This window comes from Telopea speciosissima, chromosome 9, assembly GCF_018873765.1.
Source record: "Telopea speciosissima isolate NSW1024214 ecotype Mountain lineage chromosome 9, Tspe_v1, whole genome shotgun sequence".
Taxonomy (NCBI): Eukaryota; Viridiplantae; Streptophyta; class Magnoliopsida; order Proteales; family Proteaceae; genus Telopea; species Telopea speciosissima.
This window is the reverse complement of record NC_057924.1, coordinates 58332203-58352821: the sequence shown is the minus strand read 5'-3', so window position 1 is coordinate 58352821 and position 20619 is coordinate 58332203. Positions and strand designations below refer to the sequence as shown.

General features: G+C 40.3%; 2 protein-coding genes across 2 annotated transcripts in view; both read left to right on the top strand.

The window, feature by feature from the left end:
* LOC122639187 (LRR receptor-like serine/threonine-protein kinase SIK1) overlaps window positions 1–20619 on the top strand; it is a 64415-nt gene that overhangs the window by 11780 nt on the left and 32016 nt on the right. The window lies entirely within an intron of this gene.
* On the top strand, window positions 2583–8179 carry LOC122639489 (toll/interleukin-1 receptor-like protein). The gene is made up of 2 exons (XM_043832356.1): window positions 2583–3120; window positions 7741–8179. Exons 1-2 carry the CDS (start codon window positions 2630–2632, stop codon window positions 8159–8161), a joined length of 912 nt encoding a protein of 303 aa, XP_043688291.1. The 5' UTR covers window positions 2583–2629; the 3' UTR covers window positions 8162–8179.

Genomic DNA, 20619 nt, shown 5'->3' with positions numbered 1-20619 from the left:
TCAGTGGTGCCATCCTTCTTGGCCAGAGGGCGTGATAGCCCGAGCATTGAACATAGTGGCAGCGTGGCCGGAGGGGATGGGGCCGTCGGACAAGCGAGGACGTCCACATGTGTCTGTGCTGGCGGCGGTGTTGAAAGCAACTACCTCAACGGTGATGGATTACGGAGCAAGGCACGTAGACCCGCAAAAGACCATGGAACCTGGTTTGGTCTACGACATCTCCAACTAGGACTATGTGGATTTCCTCTGCAACTCCAAAATACTCGGAGAAAAACATCCGACTTGTCACCAAGAAGAACATCGATTTCAGGGGAGCATGCCGGTTGGGACACGTAGGCAATCTCAACTACCCATGGTTGATGACGGTTTTCTAGTAGTTCGATGACGGTGAGGAGCAGAAGCCGTTGGAGGAAGGGTGGAGGAAGATGTCGACACACTTCAAAAGGAAGATGACCAAGGTGGAGGATGCCAAATCGGTATATCAAGTGACGGTGAAACCTCCGCGTGGGACCATGGTGATTGCATCCAGAGAAGCTGGTTTTCAGGAGAGTGGATCACAAGTTGAGCTTTCTGGCGAGAGTTAAAAATTGAAAGTTCATAGTTGAGGAAGAAAAAGGGTGGGGTTAATAAAAAATTAAAATAAAAAGATTGAATAAAGAAACAAAAACGCAGCGAAAGAAAGAATGTAAGGGTATTTTAGGTAGTTCATTTTGATTTTTTTAGACATATGAAGATTTGGTAAATCTTTTCAAGGTGGTATCTTGTAATTATAAAACATATTTTACATCTACCAGTTTTATAAATTTTGTTGTTATCTAGTAGATCTAAGAAAATTTCCTTAAAAAAATAAAAAAAGCAACTCAGAAAGTCAGTCTGCTTGCCACCTTCCACGAAATGTCATATAAATTATGATTTCATTGAAAGCTACTGAGTTTGTCCAATACTTCCTATCAAACCTTTCCGGAAATTTCAAATTCACCCGCAATTAATTTTTCCCATTACATCAGAAAACTATGCTTACTTTGCCTATGGAATAATAGGCAATCCCACATCAATTGTGGGTGCTCTTTGAACCAATTGGTTTTAAGAGAGAAAATTAATATAGTATCAGAGCGAATAAGTTGGGCCTCCATCGATGATGGGTCTTATTTCAAACATGAATACGGAATCCACAAGAAGGCCTGCATATAAGGGGTGTTTATTGGTGAAGCCTAATCTCAGTCCAGAAAGTGTTGTGCGGATTCTTTAACAGGTCGTTTCACTTTTAAAACGTGTCAGAATGACCTAAAAGTGCATACATCAGCGTCGTGGGCATTGACCCCTACAAAGCTCATCGAGACCTTCAAAATGATGTATATCGACATATGTTGGGTTTAGGTCCGAACTAGACTGGGTGGGTCTTATGGGCTTTTAGGGGCATTTCTGTACTTTTCTGGGTTAGGGTTCTCTTATAAAGTGTTCTTATCTTTGTGAGGGTGTGTTAGATCTGAGGGTATTGTAACTGTTGCTTCAGAGAAGTAGTGAAACCATTTTCTATCGCCAGCTGTGGATGTCGTCTACCTAGCTACTTGGGGGTGAACCACGTAAAATCTGGTCTTATGTGTTAGTGTGATCTTTTCTTTATCATTGTTTTTTTGCAAAATCTTCATTTCTGGGTGTTGTTTTTCTAACGTGGGGGAGTATTGTGGTAATCCCACATTGGTTATGGATGCTCCAACTATCAATTATAAGAGCCATAAGAGGCCACCCCACTTTGAATCAATTGACTTTAGGAAAATTTTCATCAACACCCCCTCCGATGGACAGTTAAATTAATGCCACCTCTGTACGGGCCAATATCAATTTTTGCCCAAAAACTAACGGGTTTAACTGAGTGCAATGAAAATAACTAAAATACCCTATACACACTAGCATCTTTTAGACCTTTAGATGAAATGGAAGGCATCCCAACCACTCAACCACTCCTGCTCTCTGTCAACCTACCCACCCTTGTGCCCACCTACTGCAAGCCTGCAATTGACCGGCGCCATTGCACCTCTCCTCCTTCCTTCCACATCGGCTTTCTCTCTTTCCTCCCTCCACTGCCCCTGGAAATCTGGGATACGTTCAAGGACAGACCTCCATTTCTGAGTCCATGCAAAATGAATGAACGGTCTTACTTATTGTAAACCATGGAAATTTCCAGACAACAATTGCCCATAATAATGTTAAAGTCATTGGCCCCCATCATAAAAAGCCAAAAAACCATAATTAATTTCATGGTGCAATAATGAGTCAAGGTTCAAGGCCTCCTCTTAAGATTTTTCAAATTTTCTTTTTTCAGTTCCATGACATGCCATATGATATGATAGATTTAATCATCTTTGAGAGGTCCCAAGAAGGTAAATATATACAGAGAATTACTTGAGAATTATTAGCAATGAAAAAGCAGAGGAAGCAAGTCAGTCGGCAGAGTCGGCAACATGCCTTCCACTCGTTTGTCAAATGGAAAGTAGTAGAAGATGTCTTCTATTTCCCATTACAAAAAAAAAAAAAAAACCCCAATTTGTTTTGTAAAACCCAGGAGATCCTTATTTGAGAGAAAAGAGCACTCAGAGCATCTTATCTTTTCTCTGCAACTCTGTAAGTTATGGCGGCACTTGATTTGGTTTCCACAACCGTCACAATTAGATCTTCTAGTTACGATGTGTTCCTCAACTTCAGGGGAGAAGATACTCGAAATAACTTCACTGGATTCCTTAACTTAGTTCTAAAAGACAAAGGAATCGATGTGTTTATTGATAGCAAAGAGTTGTGGACCGGAGAAGCCATTGGCCCAGCATGCCTTTCAGCAATTCAGAGGTCCAAAATCTCCATCCCTATCTTCTCTAAAGATTATGCAAACAGCAAATGGTGTCTGCTGGAACTTGCTCAGATTTTTGAATGCTACACATCCGACGATCAACTGGTCTTGCCCATATTCTTCTACGTTGATCCGTCGCAAGTTCGGAACCAAACCGGAAGTTTTGAAGAAGCATTTAAGGAGCACGAGAAGAATTTTGAGCCTCATATGGTAGAGAGTTGGAGGAAAGCTTTGAGAGAGATAGGAAAACTGAAAGGAGAAGTTATTGATAAAAACAGGTAAGTCTCAATCCCACAAAATTCTTAAACTTAATTGATTATCTGTTTATTTTATTAGCCCTTTAAACATAAGGGTAATATTTTATTTGTCTAGATAAGAATGTCGCCATTCACTTCTATGCATTATTGTTTATGATGAGTTTTTTTCTAAGTATGGCGAATGTGATATAAGAATACAAACTCATATTGTAAAGAACAAATAATTATAAGAAGGAAATATCCCTACTTGTTTCACTGACATGGAAAATTTGGTGCAATGGTAGGATTAGGGATATCTTGTGTTAGAGTTATGGCATTTTGGCAGTTGCCAGTGTGTATAGTGTGTGGATGTATTGTCATTGTTGGCAACGGGCTGGTGATGATGTATACAATGTCTGATGATATGTACAGGCAGTGGCTGATGTGTGGGATGTGTTTGGTATGGTTTGACATGTGTATGGTATGTGTACAATATGGTATGACATGTTTAGGATGTGTTTAGTATGTGGATGGCATGTTGGGAGCATGATGGTGATGTGTAGATACATTTGAGACGATGTGGCATGCATATGATGATGTAAATTTATAACCATACTGGGCTTCTTTGCTTAGGAATAAGTCTAGGGCTGGGTTATATACATGTTAGGCTTAACTATGATCCCATGGGTTTCCAATGTAATAGGTCAATTTTATAGACTTAAAGTATGGGTAATAGGGTTGCATATGGGATTAACTGTTTTAATTCCTTAGTTTATTTTTATGTAACTAATGCTCATGTGACTTGGTTAAGTGGTCATGTGACAACTTAAATGGTCATATGAATATTTAATTGTTTTGTAAGTTGGGTTGGATGATGATTCTACAATCCCAGCCATGTTTTGAGTCTATTTCCTTTAATATAGGTTAAGGATTAGGTTAAGTATTTCCTTGTTAGTATAAGAGTCTATTTTTTGAGTCTTTTACATAAGGTTGTAAGGAGGGCTAGCATCGGAGGAGAATTTTGAATAATGAAAAGCCTTTTACTACTCTGTTTCTCCATTGAAAATTTTTGTTTTGTGTTTGATCAAGACTGAAGGAATCGGTGTTTGATCCGAATAACACCTTTAAGTGGGAAGCTAGGGTGGATCATTTGAAAGAATCGGTATTTGATCTGATTGACACCTTGCGGTGGGAATCTCTTGTGGATCGTTTGAAAGAATCGGTGTTTGGTATGGTTTGACATGTGTATGTTATGTGCACAACATGGTATGGCATGTTCAGGATGTGGATGGCATGTTAGGAGCATGATGGTGATGTGTACATGCATGTGAGATGATGTGACATGTGTGTGATGCATGTAGGTGTATGATGGCATGAGAGATGATGCACATGAGATGCATGGCACAAGACATAATGTGATGGTCATGTATGTTAGGTACTTGACCGATACGCCATAAGCTCCGAAGTTGATGGAACACGTTAGATCAAGCCCTTTAACCTATCACATACTAGGCTGGCCCAATCTTGTGCCCATACACCAGAGTGGGCCCCATTAGGCACATAACAGACCACTATGCTTTTGCAACCGTTGTCCTCAGTGGCTCTCACTTTAGGTAGCTTTTACTCTGGTGGTAGGTAGTCATTTTCAAGTGGTTCCACTCTGCTCCAAGATTTTTGTCTAACGGCAGGTAGTCCTTTCTTAACGGCTTTCACTCTACTCAAGGTAGCCCTCTCCTAGGTAGCCCTTTCCATAACTCGAACCTGTGACGTGGTGTCCAGCTCTGATATCAAATGTTAGTTACTTAACCTATACGCCAAAAACTCTAAAGCTAATGGAACGTGTTAAATCAAACCCTTTAACCTATCCCATACTATGCTCGCCCAATCTAGCGCCCATACACTAGAGTGGGCCCCATTAGGCACATACCAATGTATGTGATATGACAAATGATGTGAGCCTGATGATATGGCATGTAATCAGAGTAATATGCATGTGAGATGCATGGGTGCATTATATGGCATGCATGGTTATGGTGATATGCATGGTATGCTAATACGGAAGATCTAGGTATGACATGGCCGTTTGTGGTGGTGTGGCAACATGTGTTGGGCCAGGTATGATGACGTGGGTAAGGTTGAGATAACATAGCAGCTCAATAGTGTATAGTGGCATAGTTGTGACAACCAGTCAACCTAGCCTAGCAAGCCATAGTTGCCGCATAGGCAAGCCAGCAAAGGCTACACAATGCCATGGCCACATGCCACCAAGTCGTGTGGTTCGCACCAGTAGCTTGGAAAGGCCCCTTAGCCATGGCAGATGCTCATAGAGACCCTTGTCTGTGGGATCCCAACTATGGCTAGTGTGCACAAAAGCCAAGTCCTCAAGCCATAAGGCCAATTAGTTCTTTTGGTAAAAAAATGGCCAAAGCATGAAAGCTATGCCAATGAAGGGGTGTTTAAGTGAGCTCTTGGAAAGCAAAGTGGATCTCTAGGTTTTGGTTAATATATTTTCGGTTCAAGAGTCTTCCTAGCCATCTGATGAGACTCCAGGGCTGAGATTCGGATTGGAAGAATGAACAAATACGCACCAGACTCAATATCAAAGATTCACCCGCACTTTCTTGGATTGGCTGGGTGTACGAGGATTCATGTGATGCGAAGTAGGGTAAGCTCGCCATGTTAGGATGCTTCACGCATATACCACACTTGAGTGAAAGATCCTAATACAGAGACCTTGAAGCTCCTTGTGTTTTGGTGTTTCTGTCAAGTGCAAACAACTGATTTGACAAACCTCATTTGAAACATGTTTTTTAACTTAATCGAGCGGTCAAAATCTAAGTCGAAAGAATCTTTACACTCAGTTTTATCGCAACAATAATTAGTGACATTTCTCATTTCACGAAATGCCACTGAAAAAATAGTTTTGCCCCTGGATCTTGTTTTGGCCATAACTTGGCCATTTGAAGTTCAATTTTGGTAATTGATGGTGTTATATGTTGAATCGTTATTCCCTCCAATTTGCTGCTCCCTCCAATTCCTCCAATTCCTCACATGGGGGTAGAAATGACCACCCTACCCCCTGCCTGAAAACACTACCTAAAGTGGGATCCACTCCCCTCTATTAGAGGAATTGGAGGACTTGGAGGTGCCCGCAAATTGCAAGGGATAATTATTCTTATATGCTTTAAAAAATGAGAAGAATACTGTGGAACTGAGAGTGGAAGCTAGAGAGAGCCCTAGATGCCCTAGTTTGAGTTCTATTTTGTTCTATGGATTGGATACATTTGGATTACGAAAACTTGTAATTGATTGGACTACATCAATTGGACTTCCCAAAGCCCGAGGAAGATTGTGCAGATGGTGGAGAACTGTGGCCTTCAAGTGGTTGATCCACTTTGGTAAAACTCTTGTCAATTTTCCATTGTAATTAGCTACAAGTGTTGAGTGTTAAATTGTCTTAGTTATGATGTATAAAGGTTGAGGAATATGATTTTGAATTGTTTTTATCATTGTAACGGGCTATTGAGTGGGTTCCCAATAGGTGTTTGACAAGTTGTCTAGTTGTAGCTAAAGATAAACACTCATAGTTTTGGTTGTGAGTAGTTGGGATTGTAGCCATTGCATGTCTTTGTAAATCAAGGACCAAAGTAAGAGGAATCCTGGACTGTAGGAGCAGTTGATACTTGATGAGTATTAGGCAAATACGAGACCCTAAGTGGTATTGTTCCATGAATGTAAGCAAATTGTCGAACCACGTGAACTTTATGTTGTGGAATGTGTAAATTGCTTTGATGACATTTGTATGTGCATAGTGCGTGTGTCTCTCCTAGTAGGCATGGCCAATCTTGGTTGCAGTACAAGAGGGCATACAGAATGTAGCTGGTAAAATTTGGATTGCCCTAGCCATTTTGCACAGTATTGGTTCAGGCACAGACTAGACAATGACAGTAGCACAGTGACACTAGCACACAGAGTTTGAATTAAGGGGGAAATTTGTATACATTGATTCACCACCCCTCTCAGTGTTGGCCTTGCATTAGACCCTTATCTTTGTATCTCAAGAGGTTAAAGATTTTTCAAGACATAGGAAATTTCAAATCCATTTTAACATATCCTCGGGGATTTTCGACCTTGTTTGAAGCCCAATTTGTTTGGTTGATCATAGAGATTCATTCTTCCTCTTAATAGCTCAAAGTCACTTAGTATTGTAATAAACTAGTAAATTACGTTGTCTTGATGCTCTATTATCACCCCTAATGATATTTGTGTTTAAACCACTACACCCCGGATCCGGCTCCTCTACGGTGCGTTGCCCCAATTGTGTTGTGTTGTGCAGACACAGGGCCACGCGCAATGATCGTCTTACCCCCACTCAGGCAAGGCACTTGGGCAGGGGTAAGGTAGTCATTGTGCGCAGCCTTGTGTCTGCACAGCAGGGCCCTTGGGGCAGCCCGAGCAGCAAATGCCCCCAATCCCTACACCCCTACTTTGTATATAAGGATGCATACTTTCAATTTTTGCTTGTACTAAATTCTCACTACTAGTGTTTATTTCTGATTGCTTTCCATTCCAGAAAAACTTAAAATTTATATGTTAAATTTTTACTAGATCTTTTTTTCTCCTCAATTGTTGTGATTTTATTTTTGATATAAATGATTGTAGGGATCAAGCAGAGGTAGTTGAATTAGTTGTCAAAAGAGTTCTGGATAAACTGGACAGTGACATGCACTTGGCTGAATGTAAACATCGTATTGGCATAGATTCTAGTGTACAAGATCTATTATCTTTATTAAGTAGTGGTTCCAATGAAGTTCAATTCATAGGAATGTGTGACGTAAGTGGAATTGGGAAGACAACCATTGGTGAGGCAATCTATAATCGCATCCTTTCATCCTTCAATAAGCATAGTTTTATTTCAGATGTTAGTAAACAAGCAAAGCAATGCATGGGTCTTGTTTCTTTGCAGAACAGACTTCTCAAAGATATGTTCAACAGAGATTCTGACGTACGTCATTGTGGTAAAGGGAAAAAAATTGATAAAACACCGACTTTGCAAAGAAAAAGTTCTTCTTGTTCTCGATGATGTGGACAACAAAGAACAGGTAGATGCTTTGGCCGGTGAATTCAATTGGTTTGGTCCAGGAAGTAGGGTGATAATAACAACCATAGATGAACATATCTTGAAGGTTACTAAAGTTGATAAAGACAAAGTGTACTGGGTTAAAGAACTCAACCATGAGGAATCTCTTCAACTATTTAGTTTGCATGCCTTTTCAATGGATGAACCTCCTCGAGATTATATGCAACTTTCACGTGATATGGTAAGATATTTGGGAGGGCTGCCTTCAAGTCTAGAGGTGTTGGGGTGTTACCTATCGGACAAAAGTAGCAAAGAAGAGTGGCAATTTACTTGGCGGAAATTGAAAACTGATAAAGATTCTATCCACAGGCTTGGTAGTGATGATAATAAGCGGTTCAAAATTGAAGAGATCAAAACTGCAACAAAGAATTTTGATGAATCGTTGGTAATCGGAGTTGGTGGCTTTGGCAAAGTTTACAAGGGTGAACTAAAAGACGACACTATGGCAGCAATCAAGCGTGCCCATCTGCAATCTAATTCTGGACAAGGCCGGGCAGAATTTTTGAAAGAGATTGAGATGCTATCGAAGATCAGGCATGAACATGTGGTTTTGATGATTGGTTTTTGCGATGAAGAGACTGAGATGATTTTGGTGTATGAGTATAATGCAAATGGGAATCTCAAGAATCATCTCTTTCGCCGGAATTACTTGACATGGAAGTAGAAATTAGAGATTCCACTACCTCCACACATGGGGAGAGAATGGTATAATCCATAGGGATGTTAAGCCATCCAACATACTATTGGATGAAAAGTTTGTAGCAAAAATATCTGATTTTGGAATATCACTAACATATCCTCCTGCATTATCACATCATACTCATCATCATGTTCATAGTGTAATGGGAACCACTGGATATCTTGATCCAGATTACATGGGAGGTGGGGAATTGACTAAAAAATCTGATGTCTACTCTTTTGGTGTATTACTGCTTGAGGTTGTCAATTCTCACCCACTTTTCAATTCCAACTTGTCAGAAGAAGAATTTTACATCCCTACAAGACTAGAATGTCCATTACATTTATTTAGGTTGAAGAGATCACTTAATTTCTGTGTGAACGAAGAAGGGAATTACTGCCCAGAATCATTTGAGAAATTTAAGGAGATTGCAGACAAATGCACGGGTTTTATGCGTAAGGGTTGGGATTTTATGGGTAAGGATCGACCTACAATGGAGCAAGTGTTGCAGGATTTAGAGTATGTCTTGCGGCTGCATGAAGCTTGGTTAAGAAACAATGGTGGGTAGAATATTCCACATGCTCTTCACTGGTTGGTACAGTTGGGTTTTGAGATTCAACAGGAATCGCCTTGGTTAGATATGATGATGAAGATTCTATTGAGAGAGAATATACCACTTATTCGTCCTCATTGGTTGGTACAGTTGTTCTGGGGATTAATGAAGAATCGTAATCAGATCGACCTTGATGGCTTGGTTAGATATGATGATTCTACTAGGGAAGAATATATAATCCTCCTGCACCTCAAGGTGGGTTAGAAACAGGGACAATTTTCCATAATTGGATTCAGATATGTACATTCTTAAGAAATTTCTTCCACTGGATTTAGTGATTATTGTGACTTGTGCAAGAACCATTTGATAATTTTAGCCGGATTCAGATCCTCTGCTATCGAGCTGCCCTGCAGGATCGTGCTACCAAGACATGGTGAGGCCTTCAATGACTGCCTTACCCCTGCCCAAGCGCCTTGCTCGAGTGGGGGTAAGGCGGTCATTGCGCATCTTACCGTGTCTTGATATCACGGTCCTACCGGACAGCTCGGCAGTAGAGGATCCAAATTGATTTTTAGCCACTGAGTATGTCTCTTCTCTATTCAATATAGAATCTCTGTTCAACCTTTTGCTCAAAATGCTATTTGATAGTCTTAATTTTAATCGTAATCTTAATGAATTTCAGTTTTACTACATTCACTAGCAAACCTATACATTAATGCATCATATACATGGGTCATTAATCATTATTGATCATAGCCATTTAAGGGAAAATTTCACGTACCTCCCCTGAGACTTACCTTAATCTCACTTTCACCCATAAGATTTGGAAATTTTCACGTACCTTCCCTGAGATTTGCCTTAATTACACTTTCACCCATGAGATTTGGAAAATTTCACGTTTCCTCCCTTGCTTTCTAAACTAAGTAACAAAAACACTCAGTTCGTTAACTATAGATGTTAAACGTTAAAATTATGTTTTAATTGACCAAAATACCCTCATCTTCACCAAATCGTTTAGGGTTTGAAAAAACCTACAACTCATTTGGAATCACTCTATAAGGAAAGACACTTGTAGCCAAGGTAGGTTACAAAAACACTTTCATGACCTATTTTTCAATACCCATATTACCCTCTCTGTCAAGCACATGATTGGTGTAAGTCAAGGCTCTCTCTGGTATTATTTATGTTTTTGTTTATCATCTATTAAAACAAACCAAATAAATAAGAATCTCTCCATTAACTGTATTTGACATTATCAGGAGCTTCTTCTTCAATTGTATAACATATAGACAGTAAAAGAAACTTCAAAAGCTCATCCCATGCATGTGGAATATTCTTCCCCAGGAGAATAGAATCAGCATATATCATCATCATATCTAACCAAGGCCGCCGATTCAGCAAGCTTCATGCAGCTGCAAGACAGAACTCCAAATCCCGCAACACTTCCTCCATTGTGGGTCGGTTCTTGGCCTCCTGGGCAACACGTTTCACTGCGATGTCCGCAAATTTCTTCAATGATTTTCGAGAGTAGTTCCCTTTAAGCCGTGGGTCCACAATGGTTTTAGGTCTTCTACTTGTTAGAAACGGGAGTGCCCATTCCATAAGAGAGACCTTATCTTTTGGCAAGCTTCTATCAAAAACTGGTCGCCCACAAATAACCTCAATCAGTACTACACCAAAAGAGTAAACATCAGACTTTTTAGTCAATTGGCCAAGTGCCACGTATTGTGGATCAGCATATCCATAAGTTCCCATTACACAAGTAGTGACATGGGTATGATCTAATTCAGGACCTGTTTTTGATATTCCAAAATCAGTTATCTTTGCTACGAACTTCTCATCCAGTAGTATGTTGGATGACTTAATATCCCTATGGATTATACCCCTCTCTCCCCATGTGTGGAGGTAGTGGAGCCCACGAGCAACACCTATGCAAATCTCTAATCTCTGCTTCCATGTCAATAATGGTGGGAGATCAGGACTCTGGCCAAAGAGATGCTTCGTAAGATCCCCATTTGCCATATACTCGTACACCAAAATCATCTCATCCATTTCCTCGCAAAACCCAATCATAGAAACTACATTTCTATGCCTGAGCTTTGATAGCATCTCAATCTCTTTCTCAAATTCTGCCCGGCCTTGTAAAGATTCTGGAATAGCACGCTTGATTGCTGCCAGAGTGGCACCGTCATCGAGTACACCTTTGTAAACTTTGCCAAATCCACCAACTCCGACCATCAATGATGTGTCAAAATTCTTTGTTGCACCTCGAATCTCTGCTATTGTGAACAACTTATTACCAACTCTATCAATAGTAGCTGTAGAGCTCTCTGGATTCAAATTTCCTCCGGTGAAATTAGATAATATTGCAGCTTGGTTCTTGGCTGCAGTTGTGTACCGGTTACCAACTTTATTAGCAGCAGCTGTAGTGGAGCCATTTAGATCCAGACATCCTCCGAGGGTAAGTATTTTAGATACTCTAGCAATAGTGTTGCTGATTCCAATGGTTCCATGAAGTGGTAGACGCCAACCAAGGGGATTGTCCTTTATAGGAAATGTGTTCTTTCTCTCCTTGTATGGTAGAGATTCAAGACTAGAGATAGAAACCTTACCTGCTTTCAATTTTCACAATGTACTTTTCCACTCTTCTTTGCTACTTATGTCCGATAGGTAAGACCCCAATGTCTCTAGAATTGAAGGCAATCCTCTCAAATAGCGTACCATATCATGTGAAAGTTGCATATAATATTGAGGAGGTTCATCCATTGAAAAGGCATGCAAACTAAATAGTTGAAGAGATTCCTCATGGTCCAGCTCTTGAGGCCAATAGATTTTATCTTTGTCAACTTTGACCATATTCAAGATATGTTCAGAATTGGTGGTTATTATAATCCTACTTCCTTGGCCAAACCAATACAATTCACCGGCCAAAGCATCGACTTGTTCTTTATTGTCCACATCATCAAGAACAAGAAGCACTTTTTCTCTACAAAGTCGATGTTCTATCAATTTCTTTCCCTTACGATAATGACCAATGTCAAAGTCTGTTGTGAACATATCTTTAAGATGCAAGACCCATGCATTGCATTGCTTGTTTGCTAACATCTGAAATAAAACTATGTCTATTGAATGTTGAAAGGATGTGATTATAGACAGCCTCAACAATGGTTGTCTTCCCAATGCTAGGGGGACCACAGATTCCTATGAACTGAACATCATTGGAACCAATACTTAATAAAGATAACAGATATTTTATACGAGAATCTAGGCCAATAGGGTATTTACATTCAGCCAAGTGTGTGCTACTGACCAGTACATCCAAAACCCTTTTGACAACCAATTCAATTATATCTGCTTGATTCCTGCAATCATTTCATATAAAAAGATCACAAGAAGTAATAAGATGAATTTATTTATTAAAAAAATTTAGAACATATAATTTTAAGTTTTCTTGAAATGGAAAGCAATCAGAAATATAAACTAGTTGAGAATTTAGTATGAGTAAAAATTGGAAATATGCATCTTTACATACGACATAGTATGACGGTTTAAAGGCAAACATCATTGAAGTGATAACAGAGCATTAAGATAACCTAATTTACTACTTTATTCCAAAAGTAAGCGACATTGATGACTAAATTAATATCCTATATCATAAAAGGAAATTAAATCTCTTTTATCAACGTGACAACCTTGGGTTTCAAACAAAGTAGAAAATCAATCATAATATTTTAAGATGAGTTTAAAATGTCCTATGTTACACTCTTGAGTCCCACATCGGTTGTCCTGGTAACTTGATGTGTGGTTATAAGACTTTGGGCTCTCCCTCCTCTCAAGTTAGCTTTTGGGCTGGGCTCTCCTAAAGTCTTGTAACATCCTATTTCTTTAAAAAAATTTAATCATTTGAGATACAAGGCTAAGGGTCTAATACATGGTCAGCCATAGATGTTGCACCAAATTATGAATATGTTGATGATCAACACGATACCCCTAATCTAACCGCTGTACCAAATTTTCCACCATGCATGTCTACCAAATAAGTAGGTATATTTCCTTCTTGTAATTATTTTTTCTTTACACTATGAGCTTTGTATTCATATATCCCCTTTACCATGCTTAGAAAAGTTCATATAAACCATAATGGATAGCAATGAATCACAACATTCTTATTTAGACACATAAATATTACTTACCCTTAAGTTTAAAGTGTTTTTTGTTTACCAAAAAAAAAGTTTAAAGATTTTGTGTTAAAAAAAGAAAAAAAACAAATTGAAGATACGATAATTTTGTGGGATTGAGAGAGACTTACTTATTTTTGTCAATAACTTCTCCTTTCAAATTTCCTATCACTCTCAAAGCATTCCTCCAACTCTTAACGATATGGGGCTCAAAATTCTTCTGGTGCTTCCGAAATGCTTTTTCAAAACTTCCGGTCTGATTCCGAACATGAGACGGCTCAACGTTGAAGAATATAGGAAAGACCAGTTGAGAGTTGGATATATAGCATTGAAAAATCTGAGCTAGTTCGAGCAGGCACCATTTGCTGTTTGCATAACCTTCAGAGAAAACAGGGATCGAGATTTTGGATCCCTCAATTGCTGTAAGCAAAGCTGGGCCAATGGCTTCTCCAATCCACAACTTCTCGCTATCAATAAACACATCGATTCCGTTGTCTTTCATAACTAAGTTAAGGAAGCCGGTGAAGTTATTACGAGTATCTACACCCCTGAAGTTGAGGAACACATCGTGACTAGAAAATCCAGTTTTGAAGGTGGAGGTGGAGGTGGAGGTGGAGATGGAGGAAGCCCCATCTAGTGCCGCCATGAACTGAATTGCAATTGTTGCAGAGAAAATAAAATGTTGAAACTAGAAAGTGCTCTTTTTTCTCAAGGAACTCTCTCTTGATTCACAAATTGGTTCTTTAATAGGAAAAACGAGTGGAAGGCAAGAGTGCTGACTACTGCATGAGGTGATCAAGAGATTCCTCTCTATCTATACTTCTTTCTTTAAGGAGTAGTCATATTTTCCATATGGGGACTGCGTGGGCCGTGGACTCACGCTATATATATATATATGCGCATATAGCAAGGTACTGTGAGCAACACAGATCCTCTTCGGCGCAGCTGCCCGTAGCGGTCGGTTCAGTGCTGAGTGGGCCGCGTGCATAATGACCGTCTTACTCTCACTTGGGCAAGGCGTTTGGGCGGGGTAAGGTGGTCTTTGCATGCCCGGCTAAGTTTGCAGAGCTTAGGCCACTACAGGCAGTGCACCGTAGAGGATCTGGATCCGTGAGCAAGGCTGGGTTGGACCCACAAGGTAGTGTGCAGGTGGGAGAGGCTAGATCGTACAAGAACCATTTAGTATGCCAGATGGCACACAAATGGAATCCAATCACTCTTTTGGATTCCATTTGTATGGTATCTATCAAACCTAGATGATATGCGAGAGAGGTTCTCATGTTCATGTACGTGAGCGTACGAGAACGGGTCATATCCGTTCAGATGGAATCCACCCTGTGGGACCCATATAGGGTGGATTCTATCTAAATGGATGTGACCCATTCTCGTACGCTCACGTACATGAACGTGAGTCTAACTCATGATATTCGATCCTATGCATGATTGAATTTGGATCGTCTACTGTCGAGTTGCCCGGGAGGACTGTGCTGCCTTGACACGGGACTGCGTGCAATCTCCGCCTTACCCCTACCCAAATGCCTTGTTCGAGTCGGGGGCAAGGCGGTAACTGGGGGTAGCCCCGTGTCTAGGCAGCACGGTCCTGTCGGGCAGCTCGATAGTAGACAATCCAGGTCCATGCATGATTCGTAATCTTGGGATGGTCATGATCAAAATAATAAAGGGTTTTTTTACAATTACCACCCCAAAATCTTTACTATCTACTATTACCCGCCCCAAAAACTTTCAAACAACTGTTACCCTCCTCTGATGCATACTAACCACTAACTGACTCCCACCGTTACATTTCTGTAACGGTAGGGGTTAGTCGTGACAGTGTGCCGTTGTCACAAATTTTCTAGGACCAAAATGCCCTTTTGGGGTGGTAATTGTAAAAAAAAAAAAAAAAAAACCCCATCACCGTCCTCCTCCTCCTTCTACTTCTTCTTCTTCCTCCTCTGCAACCCCAAACCTGATTATATTCTCTTGGGAGATAACCAGCTTCTTCCCTCGTCTTCTTCTTCTTCTTTTCCACTTTACTTTTAATTTATTTTGCTTAACTCCAGCCATGACTAACCAGCAGCAGCATCATACCATCCCCTGTTGTTTTCTTTCTCTTGTTCTTCCCTATTGCGAGCTCCATTTCTTCTTTCCATTTCCCATCAATCTCTTAAACCCCTCTTTCTTCCATTTCGTTTTTATTTTTTTGATTCTCCTTTCAATCACCTAAAACCCATTCACCACAACCCACTTCCTCTTCAAAAAACCATCTTCCAATACCCATCTGAAACCACCGTTCCTACCCCATTTGTAAACTTCTTCTTCTTCGGAATAACCTATTTCCTTATTCCTCTTCTATTTCTTTTCTTCTTTTTCCCAACCGAAACCTCCGTTCCTATTGCGAGCTCCATTTCTTCTTTCCATTTCCCATCAATCCCTGAAACCCCTCTTTCTTCCATTTCGTTTTTATTTTTTTCATTCTCCTTTCAATCACCTGAAACCCATTCACCACAACCCACTTCCTCTTCAAAAAACCATCTTCCAAAACCCATCTGAAACCACCGTTCCTACCCCATTTGTAAACTTCTTCTTCGGAATAACCTATTTCCTTATTCCTCTTCTATTTCTTTTCTTCTTTTCCCCAACCGAAATCCCAGCTCCCATCGTCTATAACCGAATCCTAGTCTTGGTTCATCACGCTCGATTGTGATTTTTGGTGAAGGATTCTGCAGATGCTCCATCTTCGATCACACCTAGCACAGTCAGAAAAATCAACGTTGGTGCTGCTGCAGATTACGTTGGAGAACTTGTATCTGGTTTTATTTTTATTTTATTATTCTTTTCATTTATTCTTCATGTAATGGTTTGTAATTAAATCCCCCATCCCCTTTGTTCGATTTGTTCTTCCCTTTGTTCCTGATCAGTCGCCGGTAGCTTTGCTCCCATTGCTGGCTTTGCAGGTCGATCATCTGTGTTGCAGGTGGTGCTGGTGTTGTTGGTTGGAGTAATAATTATGTTAGTGGTACTCATGTTAGGTTTTATTCTCTCGATTCTCTTCAGTTCCTCCTCGTGGCGTGGTTTCATTCCATCCAAGGTTTTTGATTTTGGTTTGATGGCAACCACATTTTGGGGTTGCAGAGGAGGAAGAAGAAGAAGAAGGAGAAGAAGGAGGAGGAGACGGACGCTGATGGGTTTTTTTTTTAACAATTACCACCCAAAAGGGCATTTTGGTCTTAGAAAATTCGTGACAACGGTACACTGTCACGACTAACCCCCACCGTTACGGAAATGTAATGGTGGAGGTCAATTAGTGGTTAGTATGCATCAGAGGAGGGTAATAGTTGTTTGAAAATTTTTGAGGTGGTAACAGTAGATAGTAAAGATTTTGAGATGGTAATTGTAAAAAACCCAATAATAAATTATCGCCTCAAAATTTCCACCCCCATGTTGTTGACTTTTCTTTTGATGGGCTCATGGAGGGTGAATTTTTATCTCCTCCAATTCTGACACCGTCCAATTCCCTCCAATCCCTTACATTGGAGCTGAAATTACCACCCTACTCCACTTTGGGCAGTGTGTTCAGATAGTGAGTAGGTAGTCATTTCCGCTACTATGTGAGGGATTGGAGGGAATTGGAGGGTGTCAGAATTGGAGGTGATAATGATGGTATCTTTCTCTCTTTTTTTCTTACTTTTTTTTATGAAAGGGTATCTTTTGTTAAACAGGCCCTTGATTTAGTGTTTCGTGATGAGTAGCCGTAGGTGATGGTCGCTGGAGATGGAGTTGCCGCACTTGATTGTCGCTGGAGCTAGAGTTGGTGCAGATGATGACCGCCCAGGAATGGTTTTGGAGCACAAACAGGGAAGAAAATGCTCCAATGGTCAGAATAGCGAAGATGGAATAAGAGGTTATTATTTAAATAACTAATGGGTTTAAAATAGACATTTCAACTCTAGTGTTAATTGTGACGTTAAACGACTGCGGCCAGAAACCAGAGGAATTGAAAACAAAAGTTGATTTTTGCTCAAGTCGATTGTTCGCCCAAAATCGTTTTGCAGAAGTTCTCCAACGGTTTACCCCAAAAAACAAAAAAGAAGTTCTCCAACGGGAAGGAGAGGGAAGAAGGGGAAGGTTGATATTTTAGGGATAAAATGGGCATTTCAACTTTGGGGTTAAAATGGACATTACATCTTGTTTTTTAAATAACTAAGGGGTTAAAATGGATATTTCAACTTTGGCTGCTAACTGTGCTTAACGTCAGGTGGAAGGTTGAAATTTTGACATTTTTTGAGATGTCCGTAATATTTGATATACTTATAAGGGGTGTCTATGAAATTTTTTTCTTTTTTTTTGAGGGGTGGGGGGGGACAAATTTCACGAACACCCCTTTAAGTATTCAATATGTCACGGACTTACTTAAACTTAGTCAAAATGGCACCTTCCCCTTGACGTTAAGCACAGTTAACAGCCAAAGTTGAAATATCCATTTTAACCCCTTAGTTATTTAAAAAACAAGATGTAATGTCCATTTTAACCCCAAAGTTGAAATGGCCATTTTATCCCTAAAATATCAACCTTCCCCTTCTTCCCTCTCCTTCCCGTTGGAGAACTTCTTTTTTGTTTTTTGGGGTAAACCGTTGGAGAACTTCTGCAAAACGATTTTGGGCGAACAATCGACTTGAGCAAAAATCAACTTTTGTTTTCAATTCCTCTGGTTTCTGGCCGCAGTCGTTTAAGATGGAGGGAGGAAAGATTTTGAAGTACCATCATCTGCGTTCAGCTTGTGGCATCTCGGAGATGCTCTGTAATGAAGGACGCCACGGTTACCTATAAATTCTTTTCTTCCTACCCTTTTAGCTTATTGCCCTAGTTGGGAAAGATCAACAACGAATCTGAACTGAAGCCCTGCGTTTAAGCCTAATTTGTGGGAGTGATGATTAAGCCACAAACCCCATAGTGCCGGAGAAATTGAGTGGAATTTGTGAATAATCAAGTTTTTTTTCCTCTTTTTTTTTTTTTTTAATTGTAATAACAGTTGGTTTCCCCATTAGTCTTGGGGAAATACCTTGGATTATGAGCGTTGATGGGTGGAGGCAGAGCTAAGCGGTGTAGTAGTAGTAAACACAATAAATTTCTCATCCAAAAATTTGGGGATTTTAGAACCCTAGGTTCGATTTTATAACCTTAAGTTCAATGTCATAAATTTTGGAGGATAAAGAATTGATGGTTACTGTTTATATATTTCTCATCCAAAAATTTGGGGATTTTAGAACCCTAGGTTCGATTTTAGAACCTTAAGTTCCATGTCAAAAATTTTGGAGGACAAGGAATTGATGGTTACTGTTTTATAAAGAAGAAACCGAGATTATGAAGATGAAGAAGAATATTGTTGAACACACAATGCAGATGGCAGTGACTGTGTGTTGGTTGTCATTATTGTCAACATAGTGCATGTGTGTTGTTGTGGTCAACACAATGCATCTTGGTGCAGTGACAGCGCTCAGGCCAGTTCAAGCAGCATTCTGGTTAAGTAGACATGCTTATGGCAGTGCAGGCAGTGACTGGATAGTGTCCCCACCATCCCCAGTAGTTCTTACAGTATTCACAACTGCAGTGATATCATTATAGGGGTTTGGCAGTGTATATAGAGGTCCCATAGTGGTTGGGAGTCATCCAAGGGTATTTCTGTCATTTTAGGCATGGACAACATTCAGGGGTATTTATGTAATTTTGCGGAGTACAAATGGCCCAAACAGGTGACAGAGAGCATCTAATAGTATGTTGGTGATTTAGTCAGTCACATATGTCTATGAAGTGTTGACACAGCTCACAGGGGCATTTTGGTCATTTGACAGTGGTGACATGTTGGCAATGATGTTGGAGCATCCGGGAATTATGTGGCAGCATAAGATTGTTCATTGCAGTGTTTGGAAGCCTTAAACAGCCTTGGGTGAAGGCTTGGTGCATTAAGAATGTTGATTTCATAGATTTTTGCACTGACAGTGTGTTCGTTGGCATTTTTGGAGGATGTAATGGTGGAACTGGGTGGAGTATTCTGCATGAATATTTTAGTTCGTTGAGTTCTCTTCGAAATGCAACTGGAATCGCGCAATTCCGAGTTCGGACAGCGAAGTTACATCAATTCCTGTTTGGTCACCTAAAATGAAAGGCATTTTAGTCAATCCAAATTGTTTTTGGGTTTCCTGAGAAAATTAGTAAGGATTTTGCTGATGTGGCTAATTTTTATTGGTAGTGTTCATAGTCACGGACACGTGGCTGCAAACGGCGCTCAAATCGGAGCTAAAATGAAGAAGTTATGGCCTAGATTCCATTTCGGGTTCTCTGGTTGGTTGAAAGTGCAGAAGATTCTAATCGATAAGACAAGGTTCAACCGGATTTTTTGAAATTTGAATGTGCGGTCCAGATTAATTCAGATCTGTAGACCTTTTGGTCCCTGATTGAGTGTAGCGCCTACATACAAAGCACCCAAGAAAGATTCTGTTTAGAAGGATTTCATACGCCCTACCATTTCAAGATGAAATGGATGATTATCCAATGGCTGAGAAGTATTCCCGCCTTCACCGACAGATCTGACGGGTCGCAGTCCACCGTACGAGACAGCCAATAGGAGTGCGATACAGCGCCTGCTATGTCAGCCATTGACGATTGACTTGCTGACACGATCTGAAGCGATTTGACGGTCTCAAGTTACTCGATTCTGATCCAGTGGTTCCTTCTGTGCGTAATATACTGCACGTGTGCTACACGAAATCAAACGGTGATAAAGTGTTGCACGTGCACGCATGACTCTCCCTCAAGATTCCATTTCAAGCTACACGAATGGCCCAACTTCTAAACCCGATATCTCACTCATCCAATGGCCAAATGAGGTGAACTTTTTTTGATTTTGGGTGATTTTTCGAGATCTATCTATTGCTGTGCTGAGAGAAGAGAGAAGAGAGAAGAGAAGGAGAGGTCGCCGGAAGAAGGGTTG